At 51.1% G+C, this 19,020-nt stretch overlaps 1 protein-coding gene across 2 annotated transcripts in view; it reads left to right on the forward strand.

The window, feature by feature from the left end:
- Positions 1 to 9,700: 9,700 nt before the first annotated feature.
- Positions 9,701 to 19,020, forward strand: part of LOC123154807 (uncharacterized) — a 42,334-nt gene continuing 33,014 nt past the window's right edge. For both annotated transcript variants that reach the window (XM_044573440.1, XM_044573441.1), the window contains exons 1-3: positions 9,701 to 9,849; positions 9,950 to 10,036; positions 10,124 to 10,257. In XM_044573440.1, the coding sequence (XP_044429375.1) occupies positions 9,801 to 9,849; positions 9,950 to 10,036; positions 10,124 to 10,257 (270 nt within the window). In that variant the 5' untranslated portion in view covers positions 9,701 to 9,800. The remainder of the gene's footprint in view (positions 9,850 to 9,949; positions 10,037 to 10,123; positions 10,258 to 19,020) is intronic.

The following is a 19,020-nucleotide window of genomic DNA, read 5'->3' on the forward strand; positions in this document are numbered from 1 at the left end:
TATAGATGGATCTGATGATACCCGGAATAAGCGCCCAAAAACGACAAACGCTCACACCCCGCAGTCGAATCGACTATTTGATCGATGCGAGGGAGAGGAAAATGGTCCTTCGGGCAGGCCCGATTGATATGCTTGAAATCAATGCACATGCAAAGTGAGTCGTCCTTCTTAGGGACCATGACAACATTAGCTAACCACTCGGAGTGGTAAATCTCTCGAATAAACTCAGCTGCCAGGAGCCGAGCCACTTCTTCACTGATTGCTTTTCTCTTCTGTACGGCGGACCGTCGGAGATGTTCTTTGACCGGTTTCACTTTTGGGTCGACTCGCAAACGATGCTCAGCCAGTCCCCTAGGAACACCTGACATGTCAGAGGGTTTCCATGCGAAGATGTCCCAGTTCTCACGGAGGAACTGGGTGAGCGCTTCTTCCTATTTGGAATCGAGTGTTGTTGAAATGTGAGTCGGAGCAGCATTGGGATCAGTCGGGTGAATATGAATCGATTTCGTTTCACCAGATGACTGAAATGCTAAATCCGTGGCAGGCTTCTTAGCTCGCAGCAAATCACTCGGATCTGCATTTTTCTGATATTCCTGCAATTCCACTACTGCCATATGTGCATCGGCAATCTTTGAGCCCTTCTGGAAGCACTCTTCTGCCTTCTTTCTATTGCCAGTGATAGTGATCACACCCTTAGGACCAGGCATCTTCAATTTGAGGTACACATAGCATGGTCGAGCCATAAAACGTGCATAAGCTGGCCTGCCCAGAATAGCGTGATAAGCACTCTGGAAATCCACAACTTCAAATGTCAACTTTTCTTTGCGGTAATTCTTGGAATCACCGAAAACCACGTCAAGAGCAATCTGGCCGAGTGATGCAGCCTTCTTGCCTGAATGACTCCATGGAAACTCATATTGCTTTCACTGAGTCTGGACATCGGAATGCTCATTCCTTTCAACGTCTCCGCATACAGTATATTCAGGCCACTGCCACCATCCATCAGAACCTTAGTCAATCGGGTGCCTTCGACCACTGGGTCGACCACCAACGCTTGCCTCCCAGGGGTGGCTATGTGCGCTGGGTGATCGGACTGGTCGAATGTAATGCCAGTCTGAGACCACTTCAAATAATTGGGTGTTACCGGGGCGACCATGTTTACTTCTCTGTTGATGACTTTCAGTCGACTCTTACTCTCAACATCAGCAAAAATCATCAGAGTGGAATTGACGTGGGGCTAACCATCATCGTCTTCCTCCTCATCCTCAACTTTGTCTGCTTCCTTCTCCTTTTCCTTGGGCTGTTTCTCCCGGAATTGCTGGATTAGGAGTCGACACTGTCGAGTGGTATGCTTTGGGTAAATGAAATTACCCTCCTCATCTTTCTTGGTGTGAATGTGGCATGGTAAATCCAGCACATCATTTCTATCTTGATCTTTTACTTTCTTGGGGTTCCACGGTCCTTTGGGTTTCCCCTTGAACTTCCCCTGAGTCACGGCTAAGGCTTCACCAGGAGCAGCTGGCTCGGCTTTGCGCTTCTGCTTTCGACTGGAGTTTCCTCCTCCGGTTTCGTGGGCGACTGCTTTGTGCTTGCCACTCCGGAATCGGTCTTCTTCTTCACCATTGGCGTACTTGGTGGCAATCTCCATCATCCGAGTCAGAGTCATATCTCCTGTTCGACCGAATTTCAGATTCAACTCCCGATACTTAAAGCCTTCTTTGAAGGCACAAATTGCTTGGTGATCTGACACATTCTCCACTGTGTGGTGCAACGTGATCCATCTCTGGATATAATCCCTCAAAGTTTCATTCGGTTTCTGAACGCAACACTGTAATTCTGTCAACCCTGCTGGCCGCTTGCAAGTACCTTCAAATGTTCTGACAAATACTCGGGCAAGATCTTCCCAAGTATAAATACTACAAGGAGCTAACTGATTCAGCCACGCCCTGGCCGAGCCCTCTAGCATCAAAGGAAGATGCTTCATGGCCACTTCATCATTGCCGCCACCGATCTGTACAGCCACTCGGTAATCCTCGAGCCAAGTGTCTGGCTTGGACTCACCAGTGAACTTACTGACTCCAGTCGCCAATCTGAAGTTGGGAGGAATCACCGCAGGCCTGATGGCTCTGCTAAAGCACTCTGGGCCTGAGACATGCACTCTGCTACTGGTTGGAAAATCTCTGTCGGGGCCTTCTCTGTGAGCTCTATTCCTGTCGACCAGACCCTGAACAAGAATAGATCTCGCATTGAAGCCCGGTTCCCTAGGGTCGACTGGAATTCTTCGCCACCACTGTGAGGGCGTCTGTCATGCGGCTGCCGAGGCACATATGATCCACTCCTTGGGGGAGGCGTGGGCACTCGACGACGATCATCATGATCGAGTCGATGATCATACTGCTCATGGTTTCTATACTGATCTCGTCGGTCTCCACATCCCTCACGCCTCGAGGGCGATCTTGGGCTATGGCCGATTGGACTGTGTCTGCAACGATGGATCTGCTGTGAATCCTATTCCGCGACTGAGATACAACTGTATTCTGCTCTCCCGCGGCTCGGAGCAAGGCCCGGATCTGCACCAAACCTCGACCAACTTCTGACTGGGAAGGTTGGATTGACTCCGCTATTCGGGCCACATCTGCGAGATTCTGGATTGGAGTTCGGTATACCTGAGTTGGAGGTGGAAAAAGTTGACGTCGACTGGATTCGGGAGCATGCTACCGAGCACGCTCGTCGAGTGCGCGTTGGAGGTTCTCCAGTCAAGTGCGCTCAGCCAAGTTGGCCAGGCGCGCCTCCTCTAAGGCCTGGGCCTCAGGGGTTTCTCCAACGATGGGAGTGTGAAGTGCATCCATGTTCCGGCGGCGAAGTTCCTCCCTCCTCTGCGAAGAGAGGGGTTCGGGTCGGTACTCTTCGTGGACACGCGACGGATCACTGCCACCATCGCCTCCGTCTTCGCGGGTGAAGCCAGGAGGACTACGTGGTCCATTGACCATCAGGACTCCTGCCACGGGTCGCTGCTGTAGCACTCGGATGCAGTCTCTACGGAGCCAGTCGAACAGGCCATAGAGAGTTTCGTCGGGCTCGATTGTCGCGACTTGGGGGGTGGCCGACTGGTGAGCCACCGCATGCCTCACCCACCGCTGAAGCCTTGATCGACCGGAACGTTTGCTCCGGCGGGCTGCAGGGAGGGGGGGAAGCTACAGGAGCCGACCGATACTGGGTCGACGGCTGCCGCAGGAGGACGCCGTGGACGCACGCGCGAAAGTGCATTGCCCCGCGGATGGGGAGTGCGTCGACGTCGAGTGGAGCCTCCTAAAGCCAAGCGGAGTCGTCGGCGACAAACACGAGCGCGCTGAGACGGATCTCGCGGCCCTCAGCTAAACCTCCGCCTGAAACCATGATGAAGGGGATCGGAAAAATTGCAACTTCTCCAACAAATCGCTAAGACACCCGCCCCACGGTGGGCGCCAACTGTCGTGGTTCTAAGTCTGGCAGTAGAATGGGGGTAGGAGTGTAGAGGCAAGATCCTAGCTATGGAGGAGTTGTGCACGCAAGTTTTACGAGTGCAGGCCCTTCTCAGAGGAAGTAATAGCCCTACGTCTTGGAGCCCGGAGGCGGTCGACTGGATTATGAGCGTGTGAGTTACAGGGGGTGTGAACCCTTGTCCCAGAGGAGGGGGTGGCTTATATAGAGTGCGCCAGGACCCCAGCTCCCCTTCGTTACATAGGATTCAATGTACATAAAGAGGAGGCGTTACAGGTAGCGCATGTATTGAAGTGCTACAAATGATCATTAAATATATGAGTAAATACCCGACCGTTGCTACGTAGAGCGGCTTTAGGTCTTCTTATATGTCGAGTGGTTTCATGGTCGAGTGACCTGTATAAAGAGAGGTCTCCGAGTGAATGGTAGGTCAAGTGGACTCCACTCGACACCTTTGCTGGATCCCTTCCTCTGGTTCTTGAACTTCTTTGTTCTTAGGACAAGGACCTTAGGTAGGACGTATAGGTCAGGCCTATTACCCTACCCCAGGTTCGTGTCCTCATTAACGCCCCTGGTGCTAGATGATCGTGTTGAGGGGGCGCCAGAGAGGTGGATGGTGGTAGGGAAGATCTTACACTGCAATATCCTTCACATCAACACCATCTCGAACGCTCTCCGACCTGCATGGGGTAACCCTAAGGGACTGGTTTTCCGCTTAGTGGGAGAAAAACGTTTGTTGCGGAGTTTGCAACGCAATGAGATAGAGACCGTGTATGGGACGGATCCCCATGGCACATCAACAAGAACGCGGTCATACTTTCTGAATTTGACGACTGCATGTGTCCGTCGGAGCTCCAGTTCGACAAGTTAAAGGTCTGGGCCCGTGTAGTTAATCTGCGTGATGAATCATGGTGCAAAGCGATAGCAAAGCAGATTGATAAGGTGGCAAGTTCAATCCACTTCGATCACGCAAGAGGCTACCTTTGAGCCCGCGTCTCCCTGGACGTTGCCAAACCGCTGCGACGATAGATTTTTATCAATTCTGCAAGGAGAGGTTCCACAGATCCGTATGATATTCAGTATGAAAATATACCTCGCTTTTGCTTCTCATGTGGTCGCTTGGGCCACTCTGATCTGCTCTGCCTGACTCCTGGTACGAGAGATGAGAATGGCGACTTGCCGTTCGGAAAAGGCTTGAGGCCGCCAGAAGAGAAACGAAGAGCTGCTTCGTCTGAGGGATCCTCAAAGCCACAACAGGCCAAATCGAGAAGAAACGACACCAAGAACTCTAGCACTGCAGCCGAGGCAGGTGTCGAGGTGAACTCCCCTATGAAATGTAAAACTGCTCCAAAACGAAAGGGAGGCCCCCCAAACCAAGTCTATCGCAAGATTGAAGTTCCACTCTTGACAAATCAGGATGCAAATGATGTTGGTGGGGGGCGGAGATCGTAGCTACAGATGCTCCTAGGGAGGGAGAAGGTTCTAAGGATGAGGGTACAGTGAGAGAACCAAAAAAGAAGAAACCTACGCCTACCAATTCTGAAACTTTGGCAGAGGCTGCTAGACAGCCCTGCCCATCCCAATGATATGCTGAGTTGGAACTGCCGGGGGCTTGGGAACCCCGAGGTAGTTCGAGAGCTTCACAGCATTGTGAAGCAAGAAGGGCCCGTCCTGGTTTTTGTTATGGAAACAAAGATCAGAGGGAAACGTGTCGAGAGACTTCAACAGACCTTAGGGTTTGCTGGTTGCTTTGCTATTGACAGCGCGGGGTTAAGTGGAGGCCTGGGTCTCTTCTGGTCCAAAGATGTCACAGTAGAACTCAAGAACTACAATTCGGCCCACATCAATGTTGTGGTGTGCGATGCATCAGATGCTTCGGTGAGTTGGAGATTCACTGGATTTTATGGAGCGCCACGAGCTGAAAACAGACATCACAGCTGGCGGTTCCTATGGACCCTGCATAATCTTCCGCACGTGGATTGGTTGTGCATGGGTGATTTTAACGAAACCCTTCATGGGGATGAGCACTTCAGTCGGACGGTGAGACCGGAATGGCAAATGAGAGCATTTCATGAAGCCACTGATGAATGTGTGCTGCAGGATTTAGGTTGGTCTGGTGTCCCCTACACATGGGATAACCGGCAATCTGGTGATGCCAATGTCAAAGCTCGGCTAGACCGAGTGTTTGCTAATGAGGAATTCATACAAAAATTTGAGTATGTCAAAGTGCACCATGTTTGCTCCATCGAGTCAGACCATTGCTTTGTACTAGCGGACTTGCGACAACAACATCCCAACAGCAACTCACATACTTCGAAACCTTTTCGTTATGAGAATATTTGGCAATCTCATAATGATTACGATCAGCTGGTTACCGAAACTTGGAGAGCACAAGCCAGGCAACCAGGTCTGCACGGCGTAATGAACGCCCTCGAGGCTCTGCAGCGCAAGCTCATGCCTTGGGGGGTCCGAGAATTTGGATGCCTAACAAGGATAGTCTGACAGCTTCAAAAGCGACTTGACAGGCTTCGCTGTCAGTCAGTCGGATGGGGGCCTTCACAGGAAGAAACAACTACCATGTCAAAGCTCCGAGAAGCGCTTAAACTCAAGGAGATATGGTTGAAGCAGCGGTCACGTGTCCCTTGGCTACGCGAAGGAGACCGCAACACAGCCTATTTCTAGGCGCAAGCTAGACAACACAAACGTATAAATAAGATCGCCAATTTGCAGCGATCAGATGGCTCTGTTTGCGCATCTGGAGATGAGGACAAGGAAGAGATCCTTGATTTTTACCAGGCTCTTTATACATCTCAAGGGTACAACAACAGTGATGAACTGTTAGCGCATGTACCAAACCGGGTCACGCCGGCCATGAATGATATGTTATGTAAACCATTCGAAGCCTCCGAGGTCCAAGAAGCTTTATTTTAGATATCCGCGTCCAAAGCGCCAGGGGTGGATGGATTTACAGTTGGTTTCTATCAGCGTCACTAGGAGCTATTGAAGCATGACATAGTCCCGGCGGTGCTTGATTTTCTTAATGGTGGTGAGCTACCTGCTGGACTAAATGATACTGCTATCACGCTTATTCCTAAGGTACGTCATCCACAGAACATCTCCCAGTATCGCCCCATTGCTTGATGCCCAGTTCTATACAAGATCGTTGTCAAGGTCATAACCAATCGGCTGAGGCCATGCATGGATGAGATTATCAGCGAGGAGCAAAGTGCTTTCATCCTAGGTCGTTTGATCACGGATAATGTACTTGTGGCATTTGAAAGTGTCCATACGATGAAGAGACGAAAGAAAGGGAAAAACTTTTCGTGTGCAATCAAGTTGGACATGATGAAAGTTTATGACCCTGTAGAGTGGCACTTCCTTGAAGCTATGCTAGTGAGACTTAGATTTGCTGGCAATTTGGTCAGATTAATAATGAAGTGCGTCACTTCAGTTCGTTTCTCTGTTCGTGTTAATGGAGAATTGCTGCCTTACTTCACCCCCTCGAGAGGATTACGACGGGGTTGCCCTATATCCCCATACCTATTTCTGATCTGCGCCGAGGGTTTTTCTTCTCTGTTGAAGCATTATGGCAACTATATTGACCGAGGTATACGTGTAAGCTTCAGAGCCCCATGGGCCAATCACCTTCTATTCGCTGATGATAGTTTGATCTTCATCAAGGCGAGTAATGAGAGTGCATCTCGTTTGAATGACATCCTCAGAATATATGGTGAGGCCTCCGGCCAGTGTGTGAATCGAGCAAAAAGTTCCATCTATTTCAGCCCAAACACACCGGCGACTCTAAGAGGGAGTCTCAAACAGCTTCTGAATGTGCACTCAGAAGCCTTTTCTGAAAGATACCTCGGTCTCCCAACTGCTGTTGGAAGAGTTACGAGTGGAATGTTCGAGCATATTGGAGATCGGGCGAAAGGGAAAATGCAAGGATGGTCTGAAAGGTTCTTTGCTTGTGCAGGTAGAGAGACTCTAATCAAATTAATTGTGCAAGCAATACCGACCTTCAGTATGTCTTGCTTCCTTTTGACCAAGAAAGTGTGCAAGAATCTTACCTGAAGCATGGCAAAATATTGGTGGGGGAGCTCCGTCGATCGACGCTCTCTACACTGGATAGCTTGGGAAAAGCTTGCTACACCCAAGATAGAGGGATGGGATTTCGGGACATGCGACAATTTAATCTAGCGCTTCTCGGGAAGCATGGATGGCGGTTCCTAACAAAACCAGACGCCCTCTATACGAGAGTGATGAAGGGAAGGTACTTCCCAGACTGTGATTTCATGCAAGCGCCAACACCCAAGTCTGCCTCAGCCACATGGCGTGCCATCATCACCGGGCGAGCAGCCCTAAGTGTTGATCTTATAAAGCGCATCGGTGATGGGGTTTCAACCTCGGCCTGGGAAGACCGATGGATCCCATCGACCGTAACTATGCTGCCTCTGTTCAGGCCGCCATCCACCCCGGTGACTATGGTCGGCGAGCTCATCGACTCGGACAACTGGACCTGGAAGCGCGACCTGGTTCGCGCGACATTCATTCCACCAGACGCAGAGGCAATTCTTAATATTCCGCTTTGTCGGGGCGGCGGGGCGGACTTTCTTGCTTGGGCACATGAGAGATCTGGCATCTATTCTGTTAAAACAACATATCAAGCTCTAGTGAATCAGAAAGAGCGGTTAGCTCTAGAAGAAGGGCATATATCGGGGCCATCAATGAACGAAGAACATATGTGGAGCTTGCTATGGAAGCTCAAAGTTGTCCCAAAAGTAAGAGTCTTCTGGTGGCGGGTGTTGAGGGGAATCATTCCGGATGAATGCACCCTCCATCATCGCCATATCAGAGATACTAGCTCATGTAAGCTTTGCCTGGCTACAGACGAAGACTTGATGCATGCTCTTGTCCACTGTTCTCATGCAAAGCGGTTTTGGGAGGAGGCAAGGCTACTCTTTGGGATCAACCTACCCCGGCTCCATCCCAGTACTTGGGCACGCGATATCCTATGTGATCTTCGGTTCATTGACAAGGACCGTGCCATCATCATCACGGTCATGTGGGCCATTTGGATGTCTCACAATAGAAGAACACATGATCAGGAGACCATTGATCCAGTTGCCTCGGTCCGTCGCATCCGTGAGGACCTTGCACTGTTGGATATTCCTCGACAGAGCTTCGTACTTCTGCCAGGTCAAGGGTGGCGGCCCCCCGAAGATGATCATATCAAGATCAATACTGATGCTGCAATACACTTTGATGCCGGCGTCACCGGCGTGGGGGGAGTGGCCCGCTCTTCCTCGGCGTTCTCGGGCGCATGGTGCAAACCCCACCTAGGGGTCACAGACCCTTTCATTGCTGAAGTGCTCTCCCTGCGGGAGGGTGTCATCTTCGCCAAGCTTCGAGGCTACATGCACGTGTGACTGGAATCCGACTGTCTTGAGGCAGTTAACCTCCGAAACTCTAGCGACACCGATCTTTCGGTAGTAACACCAATTTTCTTAGAAATTAGAGAGCTTTCTGCTGGCTTTTTGTCTTTTCATATTTCTCATGTAATAAGATCCGCTAAGGGTCCTGCACATTTGTGTGCTAAGCGTGCATGTACGCTTTACGTGACCGAAAGATGGCTGGACTCCACGCCTAACTTCCTGGTTAGCAGCCTTCTGGCTGACTGCCCAGCGAATGCGTTCATCTAATAAAGCTCTCTAAAGTTCCCTGAAAAAAAAGCTTTTACGGATACTCCAGGCCAGGCGCCTTTGCCACAGGATGGCAACCAAACACCCTCTTAGGCCAACTCCAGCGCGTGACCCATTTCTACCTCAAATCGTCCGTTTGTGTCCGTTTGGGATAAAACGGACAAACCGAACAACCCAACGCATGGGAGCATACAGACGTTTCGTCCAGTCTGTGTCCGCTTTTGCCCTATTTCCAGACCAAAGTTGCTCTAGGTTTGGGGCCAAAGCGGACAGAAAGCGGACGTCTTCGCGTCCTCGTCGTCCGTCTATGTCCGCCCTCAACCCCACCTGTCACTCTCTCCTTTTTTGTACCTGGCCCACCATACGGACAAAATTTGGACAAAATAGGTATAGATTTAGGGTAGCAGCGTTGGGCGCAGCAAGTTTGTGCGGCCTCTGTCCGGCGTTTGTTCTCCCTATTTCTACCCCATATGGATAAAATCCGGACAAAATAGACCTATTTCTACCCCATATGGATAAAATCGGGACAAAATGGGTATAGATTTAGGGTGCTGAGGTGGACCCCAAACACACAAAAGAAAGGTCACATTCCTTCTCGACCCACCGCTCCGGCCGGCAGCCATGGAGGAGTACCTGGCAAACATGAGGACCCTACGCAGCTACATGAACGGTCCGTCGCGCGAACTCACCGCCCCTTCCCCCGCCCCTGCTCCCGCCGCTCTGACTCTCCAGCCGCCTCGGCTGTCGATGGTTGCGTCGCTGGGCTGCAGATCTGGAAGAGGAGGCAGCGAAGCGGTCAGCGGAGGAGCAGAGGCAGCGCACGGCCATAGATGCTCACGACAGCGACATCGCCTTAGGTTCAAATGTCTCTTGTTTCTATCACTGGATTCGCGCTGCTAATTTTGCCGTCTTGGTTGATGATGTCGCTGTTTATGTTTGGGCAGTGAGGGCGCAGGCGAAACAGGTGAGCAACGAGGCCGAGCACCTTGCCAAGGCGAGGGCGCATGTCTGTGTGGAGATGGCTGAGAAGCAGGGTAGGATCGCCTCACTGGAGGTCGTGGGTGCCACGCTGAAGCAGGTGAGGATCCTGGATTGTTCGTTGTAGCTCTTGCGGAGTTTGCTATCCTGGAAATATGTGCACGTAAGCCGTAATAAGTTATTTGATGGCACTCCTTTGTGGCATGTTGGAGGACGTGAAATGCTATGTTGAACGGTATTTAGCGAGTGAATAGTCATGCTTTCGTAGAAGTGGGAAAACAGCGTCAGCTGTTGTGAATTAGTAGGAAGTTGGTTGGTCATAATCGTTAAAAAAATGCAGACGGAGAATCACCTCTTGCTGTGGTCGTGAAGATGGGAGGGCAGGACTCCACCCACTAGGGTTTATATCCTGCCATTCTTGTGCGCATTTGTAGGAACTTTGTGAGATTGGTGGATATGGCTGATCCTTGTTTTGGAAGCGTGTGTTAAGGAGGTGCGTTGTGAGTGTGTTTCCCTTGCAATCGCCAAGAAAAAGGGCAGACTAGAAGTGATGCAATTGGACAGTTATATTTTGTCTTAAATGGTAGTTCTGAAATGCGATGTTCTTTTTGCGGGGGTTGGCTCTTCCAAAATCTGTTCCGAGGGTTAAATTTTTGTCCCATCTGAGATACATTTCTTGCTTTTCATACCCTAATATTGATTTTTTCCCCTTCGGCGCCAGTCCGTTGGGTTGTCAAATCGTCAAATGTAATCCAGGTGTTGGTATTCAGCTGTCAGGGCCTAAGTCCCCGAAGGGATAGTGGTGGATGGTGGGAGGACGGGGGCGGGGAAGGTTGCCTTTGGGTACCGTGATGCCAAGGGGAGATAGGGCTGCAGAGGAGAACCCCTACCTTTTCTATTTATGTTTCTTGCTTGTTTCTCTCAATACCAGTCCCGGGCATTATTTATCCTGCAATTTACATGACTTGGAAAGTAAGGACTCTTTAAACCGACTTAGACCTGAACACAATAGGGGAAACCTTCTATTTGTAACAAAAAACCCTATCGCACTCAGATCAAACTTCCTAAGGCTTGAACTTACCTAATCCTGTACTCCTATAATATGGTGGCCACCGAGTCTTGCTTCGGCTTGCACCTGCAGACATAGTGCTGACCCACATGACATCAGTTCCCTCCATGAGCAGCTCGTGCTTGAGCCAGAAGGTTGGGTTCTTATGCTGAAATTCAGTAAGATGTTCACAGGAAGCTTGAGATGCAGCACGACCTGTCCATTGCACAAACATTTGTTGCATGCCATGACTAAGACGAGCCACAAGTAAAGAGAGATGTTGGGAAGTTTGTTCAGCGGTGCCACATTGCAAGGGCTAGGTCCAGAACATAGGGTTATACATGTCTTTGTCTGTTCCTGTTGCTCCATGGGAGGATATCTCTATGGACTTCGTCTTGGGTTAGCCAAGAACAAGACGAGGGAATGATGCTGTGTTTGTGGTCATGGACAGATTCTCTAAAATGGCTCATTTCATGCCATGTCGCAAGACAACAGATGCTCATCATGTGGCTAACCTATTCTTTCGAGAAGTGGTCAGACTTCATGGAGTTCCAAGGTCCATCGTCTCAAACCGCGATAGCAAGTTTCTTGCTGCATTTTGGCTCACTTTGTGGAAGCAAGTCAACACTGCATTCAGATTTTCTAGCACTGCCTATCCACAAACAGATGGACAAAATGGAAGCGGTGAACAATTTTTTGGGTAATCCTACAATAACTCTTTTTTCATTGTCTACGATGAAGTTCCATCACACGTGGTGGACCTCGTGAAGCTACCATCAAGGGGAAACTCAAATTCAGTATCGTCCTTTGCTGATAATTACACTGAGTTGTTTGAAGAAATTCATGGTGTTTCGAAAGCACAAAATCGGAAATATAAACAACTTGCTGACTGCAAAAGGAGGCTGAAATCATTCCAAGTTGGTGGTAAGGTGATGGTCTACCTCTGGAAAGAAAGATTGCCTTTTAGGTATTAAAGGGAAGCTTAGAAGCGAAGGTATGTGCCCTTCTCTATTATGAGGAAGATAAAATGATAATGCTTATGTGATAGATCTTCCAAGCGAGATGGGGATATCCAACACATTCAATGTTGCGACTTGACTATACCATCCAGAAGAAGCGCTCTATGAAGTTAACTTGAGGTCGAGTTCCAAACAACCAGGGGAGAATGATGAGGAACAATAGAGGGAAAAAACATATGTCAAATCTGTTTGCTACTTCTAGATACTTCTACTCTAGTCTAGTATTTCTTTTCTTTTCTTAACCTAGCCACTGTTTTCTTGAGTCTTCTAGCTATGAGTAGCTATGAGTAGAATGGTGAATCTTAAGTGATGTTTTCTAGAGTGTTCTAAGCTATAAGTAGAAGTGAAATGTGAGGGCTTCCCAAAGCCCTATAAATAGAAGTCATCACCTCTAGTTTGTAACAAGACTATTTACCACCACTTCCTATAATAGAGTTTGGTGTTCTTATCTAAGATTTTGAGTAGATCTTGTGCTCTAGGAGTTTTGGATTGAACTCCTGCTGCCACATTGGCCTATTTCCACCTCTAGAGCGATATCTAGTGCAACTCGTTGAAGTAGGTCCTTCAACACGTGTTGTACACTTTGTAGCAGCAAGGTTTGTTCCTCCACAACAACCTTGTGCTGCTTCAGGTGTCATGTGGAAGGAGGCCCCAGAATCAAGAATCTAGAGCAAAGATGTACCTGACGAAGAGTGGTGGTGGATCAGATGTCTGACCATCAGAACTAGCAGAACCTAAGGGTGGTGCAGAAGCAGCAACGCGGCGCAGCAAGGTGAGCATCTCCTGGTGAACCTTCTGAAGGTAGCCCTCACGAGAATTAGAGGAGCCTCCTGGGTCCATACGAGGATGGCCAACACGGTGATCGTGTCTCTTTCTCTTGATGCACTCCATGATCATGTGACCATCCTGCTTGCTATAGGTGCAGAAAGCACTTGTGGAGGCTGCTGGCACCAGTGCAGGAGAGGGCACACCATGCAATAGTGGTGAAGCGCGCGCAGCCAGGACTGCTTAAGAGGACGACAACAAGCCCGTGCTGCGTAGACGTAACTCCTCAGATCGCACCTCAGCAAGGGCCTCCAGAGAGAGCCGAGGATGGCGTGCCAATAGCTGAGCACGACTCTGCTCGAACTCTGGTCGGAGGCGAGTGAGGAATTCGTAGAGGCAACAAACCTCCAGCTTAGCTTGTTGCTGCACACAACACTGCATCTGGCAAACATCAGCTCCCAGATAGCCCAATTGGCACCACACATCCGATATCTCCTAGTCATCCACAGTAGCATCTCCCTGTTGTAGTTGTTGCTCTTGACAAACATTAGAGAGATACATGCCACCCCCCGTAGATTCGTAATGACGCCGAGGCGCTCCCACATCTGATGGTAAGGGCCACCACATTCATGGTCAGATCAACATCCATGCCGTTCACCAAGATAGAAGAGGCTCGAGCATCATCATTTGTCCATTGATTGTACAGGTGAAGTTGATTATGATACTCTTCTTTTTAGTGGCCTCCTCAAAGGCATCTAGCATCTAACGTTGATCGGTATTACCGGCATCAACAGGGAAGGCCAACTTAGCCAAAGGAGTGGGCAGTAGAGGACAGGTCAGAGCACATGTGAGGTGCTCCCAGACCAGCTGGCCCCTCATGTGCAGCTTGATGTACTGCACCCAGTCCTTGTAGTTCCGTGCATCAAAGATAACAGGACATCGGGGGGCTAGGGCAGCACCGGTGGTGGTGTGGTAGGAGCTAGGACCCTACCGGGTCTAGGGCGGAGGTTGTAGGGGAAGGAGGGTGCTGGACGTGGCGGAGCTCGCGGTCGCCGGCGGCAAGGCGCTGTCGTGCGCGAGGGAGGAGGCGGCGGCGCAAGGAGCAGGAGGCGGCTAGGGTTAGGGTCCGGCTCCTCTGGGAGCCGGGCAATAGAATTATTCTTATTGCTTAATTCTCAAAGAATCTTACAACTAGTATATATAACCACGATGAAAATAAAATAGATAACTTGCGGGCTAAGCCCCTAACTAAACCTGCCCAGTGGGCCTCCTACGGGCATAAGTCTGCCCGGTCATAACATCTCTCCCCGCCTGCGCAAACAACTCGTCCTCGAGCTGGAAGACTGGGTAGTGCTGGTGGAACTCGTCGCACTGCTCCCAAGTAGCATCCTCCTCTAGAAGTCCAGCCCACTGAATCAACACGTACTGTCGTGGTTCTAAGCCTGACAGTAGAGTGGGGGTAGGTATGGAGAGGCAAGGTCCTAGCTATGGAGAGGTTGTAAGCACAAAGGATGTACGAGTTCAGGCCCTTCTCGGAAGAAGTAACAGCCCTACGTCTCGGAGCCCGGAGGCGGTCGAGTGGATTATGAATGTATGGATTACAAGGTGCCGAACCCTTCTGCCTGTGGAGGGGGGTGGCTTATATAGAGTGCGCCAGGACCCCAGCCAGCCCACGTAGGAGAGGGTTTAAGGTGAGTTAAGTCTGGGGTGTTACTGGTAACGCCCCACATAAAGTGCCTTTACTATCATAAAGTCTACTTAATTACAGGCCGTTGCGGTGCAGAGTGCCTTTTGACCTCCTGGTGGTCGAGTGAGTCTTCGTGGTCGAGTCCTTCAGGCCAGTCGAGTGAATCCTCGTTGGTCGACTGGAAGGCGACCTCTTCTAGGGATGTCCTAGGGTAAGTTACTTGGAACAGGTCCATGACCCTACCCTAGGTACATAACCCCATCATTAGCCCCCGAATGGATTGAGGCTTCGAGTGAAGAAGGAGTTGATGTCGTTTCCGATTAACCTTTGCGCTCTAGTTGTGCGCTGTTCTGGATCAAAGAATCTCTTCGTTGACAGGGAGCAATTTGTCTTCGGTCGACTCGATCCATTCTATTTTTGCGTCGAGTGATCTTTCGAGCTTCGACGATCTCCGAGCGACGGGTCGCCGGAAACACCGCGTCTGACAGACTGATTTGTTGCTCGCGGATTCCGCGGGGTGCGAAATTTGGGGGCGCGCGCGAAGCGGGGCAGACCGCGGCGTTCGGATGGGACGGGGCATAGACGCCTCGATCTCCGCGCCGCCTTTTTTGCCACGTATCCAGTCCTCATAACTGCTCCCAGATATGATTAGATCGACCGGGCCCACATGTCAGCCACTCGGAAGGGACCTTATAAATGTGCCCGGCGAGGATTTCTGTGCTGCGCCTCAGCATTCTCCCTCTCTCCCTCTGCTTCCTTCCTCCCTGCTCAGCGTGCTCGCTCTCGCCCCCGCACCACTTCCCTTCGTGCATCTCACGGGCGACCATGGCCAAGGAGAAGACGGCGGCGCTGGAGCGTGCCAAGAAGGCGTCGGCATCGGAGAAGGCGAAGGGGAGATCCACCAGCCGCAGAGGGTCCTCGTCCAGATCCCGCCTGCCGAAAGGCTGGGTCCAAGGAGACTGGATCCAGTCGACCATCACGGAGAAGGACCTCCTCGACATGGCCAACGAGGGCTTGATCCCTCACGGAGCTGCGAGGTTGCCGGGGAAGGAGTGGCAGCCACAGCCAGAAGAGGGTGAGTGTGTGCTTCTGGCCACTCATGTTGATCGTGGGTTTTCCTTGCCGCCAAGCATTTTCTTCCGTGGCTTCTTGAATTTCTTTGGAGCGCAGCTCCACCACTTTACCCCAAACTCCATTGCCTATCTTGCTGCATTCGTGTCCATGTGTGAGGGTTTCTTGGGCTGTCGACCGCACTGGGGTTTGTTCAAACGTATCTTCACGTGTCGCTCTCAGACCGTGAAGAAGGCGAGCCCAGGTGATGAGAAGACCCGAGTCGTCCAAATGTGTGGGGGCCTGGGGATTCAGGTGAGGAATAATAGCACCTTCCCGCCCATGTCCTTTCCCGAGTCCGTCAGAGGCTGGCAGTCGACTTGGTTCTACTGTCAGGTCCAGTCGACGCCAGGGCAGTCGAGTGGACTCCCTCCGTTTACCATGGATCGAGTGAACAAGCCCTCCCCTCTGAAGCTGATTCCGGAGGAGAAAGCCGACGTGAAGATGTTGATGGAGCGCGTGGTGCAGTTGGTTCGGGAGGGGGTGACGGGCATGGATCTTCTGGAGGTCTTCCTCAGGCGTCGCATCCAACCCCTTCAATTCCGGAGCCACTGCATGTGGTTGTACTGTGGGCCCGAAGACGAGACTAGAGTCCATCCAGAAGAAGTCGACGATGCCACTCTGGAAAGATGGATGGTAGCCATTACCGGAAACAGGGACAACCCGCGCGGAGCCAGAAGGATTCCTCCACTCGACCACAACAGCGACCCAAACAAGGTACACTTGCTCTGCTTTCCATTGTGTCCTTGTCGTATTCATTTCTGCTAACCCTGCCGACTGGTCGACTGATCCTTGTTTGGGCATCTGCTAGGCTTTCACCGAGCTGTACTCGATGCCCAATGGGGCACAAGCTTCGACTGAGGAAGGCGAGGCGAGCGGGGGCGAGGCGAGCGGGGGCGAGAGCCAGGAAGAGGAGGAATGGGACTCGGATGCTGCAGGGGATGATGACGACGATGATGATGATGAAGGTGATGAAGATGACATCGAGGACGAGGAAGAAGAGGAGGAGGTCGTTCCACCGCGCTCAGAAAGGCGGTCGAAGCTTGTCCACGACCCTTCGACCGAACGTGGTAAGGGGGTTGCGACCGCCACTCAGTCGACCAAGCGCCCTCGGACCACCTCTCCGGCGCCGACTGAAAAGGCGCCGAAGCAGCCCAGGGCGGCCTCATCGAAGCCGACCAAGCTCCTGCCGAAGATGAAGGTGTCCATCCCCACCATATCAGGGTAATTGTGTTGCTCATATTTTCTTATTCTGTGCGAACTTTATCTCTGGTCGACGCTGAGGTTAGTCGACTGATCCTTTGGAGTTGCAGTGCTGCTACTTCTGAGACCTCGGCCCGGGCCGATGACCACGAGATGGAGGATGCAGCAACTTCGAATACAGGTACTGTGTTCTTAATACCATTCTTAGTCGACTGACTCGCGATCTCTGATCCTGATCCTTCTCCGCAGCTCCACCCAACACTGTTATCGATCTTCCTGATGATGATGAGGATGAAGAGCCGCTGAAGCACAGGAGGAGTCGGAAAGCGTCCGCCAGTAAGGTGCCTCAGGATGTGCCGGCGCCTGAAATTCTGACTGTGGAGGAAGAGAACACCACTCGACACACGGTGACCTTCGCGAATCCACTGACGAGTGCTCAGCAGCCTTCCCTCTTCATGACGCACCACGTCCCAGAGGACCAAGCTGGCGCAGCGAAGGAGGCGATACGCCAGGCGGGACTCATGATGGAGCAGCTGAAGACCATCCGGGATGCGAGCCAGGCAGCTTATGACGCCAGTTCTGCCCTCCAAAGCAATGTCCAGGTCAGTCGACCGCTGTTTGTTCTGTTGGATATGCTACCAAAAAACTTTTCTTTTCCGGAATTTATATTAGTCACCCACTGGGTGTGTCGAATAAACTCCGTGTTAGCGGGGGCACGCTGAGTGCACCCGCTGGGTGTAGTCCCCAAGGCTAAGGTCGACTGCTGGCAGTCGGCCTTAGGCTTTATGATGTCAATCTTTCTGTCAGTCGACTGGTCGACTGGATTTCGCAAACCGGTGGGGGCACGCTGAGTGCACCCACTGGGTGTAGTCCCCAAGGCTAAGGTCGACTGCTGGCAGTCGGCCTTAGGCTTTATGATGTCAATCTTTCTGTCAGTCGACTGGTCGACTGGATTTCGCAAACCGGTGGGGGCACGCTGAGTGCACCCACTGGGTGTAGTCTCCGAGACTGTGGTCGACTGCTTGCAGTTGATCACAGTCTTAGAGAATGCGTCTCGCACACTGTTTTTTTTTTTTTTTTTTGAGGTCGACTGGTCGACTTTGTCTTCAACAGGATTAGTGGGGGCACGCTGAGTGCACCCACTGGGTATAGTCCCCGAGACTACGGTCGAATGCTTGTATTCGGCTGTAGTCTTAGAAACGTGTGTTTTTCCCTTTTTCACTCGGAAGTGAGTTACATTTGACGTTTAGTCGATTGGTTCTTCGCAGCACTCCTGTGATCTTGTGGCTCGCTACTCAGAGCTGGAACAAAAGCATACTCAAGTCGAGCTGAGCTTGAAGCTGGTTCAGGAGAAGCTGACAAAGACAAAGGAGGAGACCGAAGGTATGTTTGGTGAGACCCTGACGACTGCTTTTCCCCTTGCTTGTTTCGGCATCTGATCTCGCTGTAACCTGCAGGTAAGGTAAGGGAGGCCCAGCAGAAGAAAGACCTTGAGCTAGCTGAGAAGATCAAGCTTGCTGACGAGAAGTTAGCTTCAGTCACCAAGCTCGAACAAGACAATACCAATCTGAAAACTGCTCTTGGGATTGCCAACAAGGAAGTCAGTCGACTGAGAACTGACAAAGCTGCCTTGACCGACCAAGTCAGCAAATTGACTGAGAAGAAAACTGAACTGGAGGCCTTCCTGAGTGGCCTTGCCAAGAAGCTGTTTCTTATGCTTGAAGGTAAACCTCCATGTTTGGCAAATATTTCCAATTGTGGCTTTTTCCATTCGACTATCCCCTTGACTTAGTGGTCACCCTTGCAGAATTTTGTCAAAACTTTGAAGAGGAAACCAGCCGACTGGAGCCAAACCTTGACCCCGTCAATTCTCCGGTGAACGACGAAGTTGCCATGGATGTTTTCCGACTGGAGTCTCGTGTTGCAGCTGTCGTGGACTATCTCGCAAGGCTGAAGGCCGCCACATCTCGCATCGACTCGACGCTCTGGCCTGAGGAGACACTTCAGAATGACCTTGAGTCGCTGATGGCC

This window comes from Triticum aestivum, chromosome 7A (genome assembly GCF_018294505.1).
Source record: "Triticum aestivum cultivar Chinese Spring chromosome 7A, IWGSC CS RefSeq v2.1, whole genome shotgun sequence".
Classification (NCBI taxonomy): Eukaryota; Viridiplantae; Streptophyta; class Magnoliopsida; order Poales; family Poaceae; genus Triticum; species Triticum aestivum.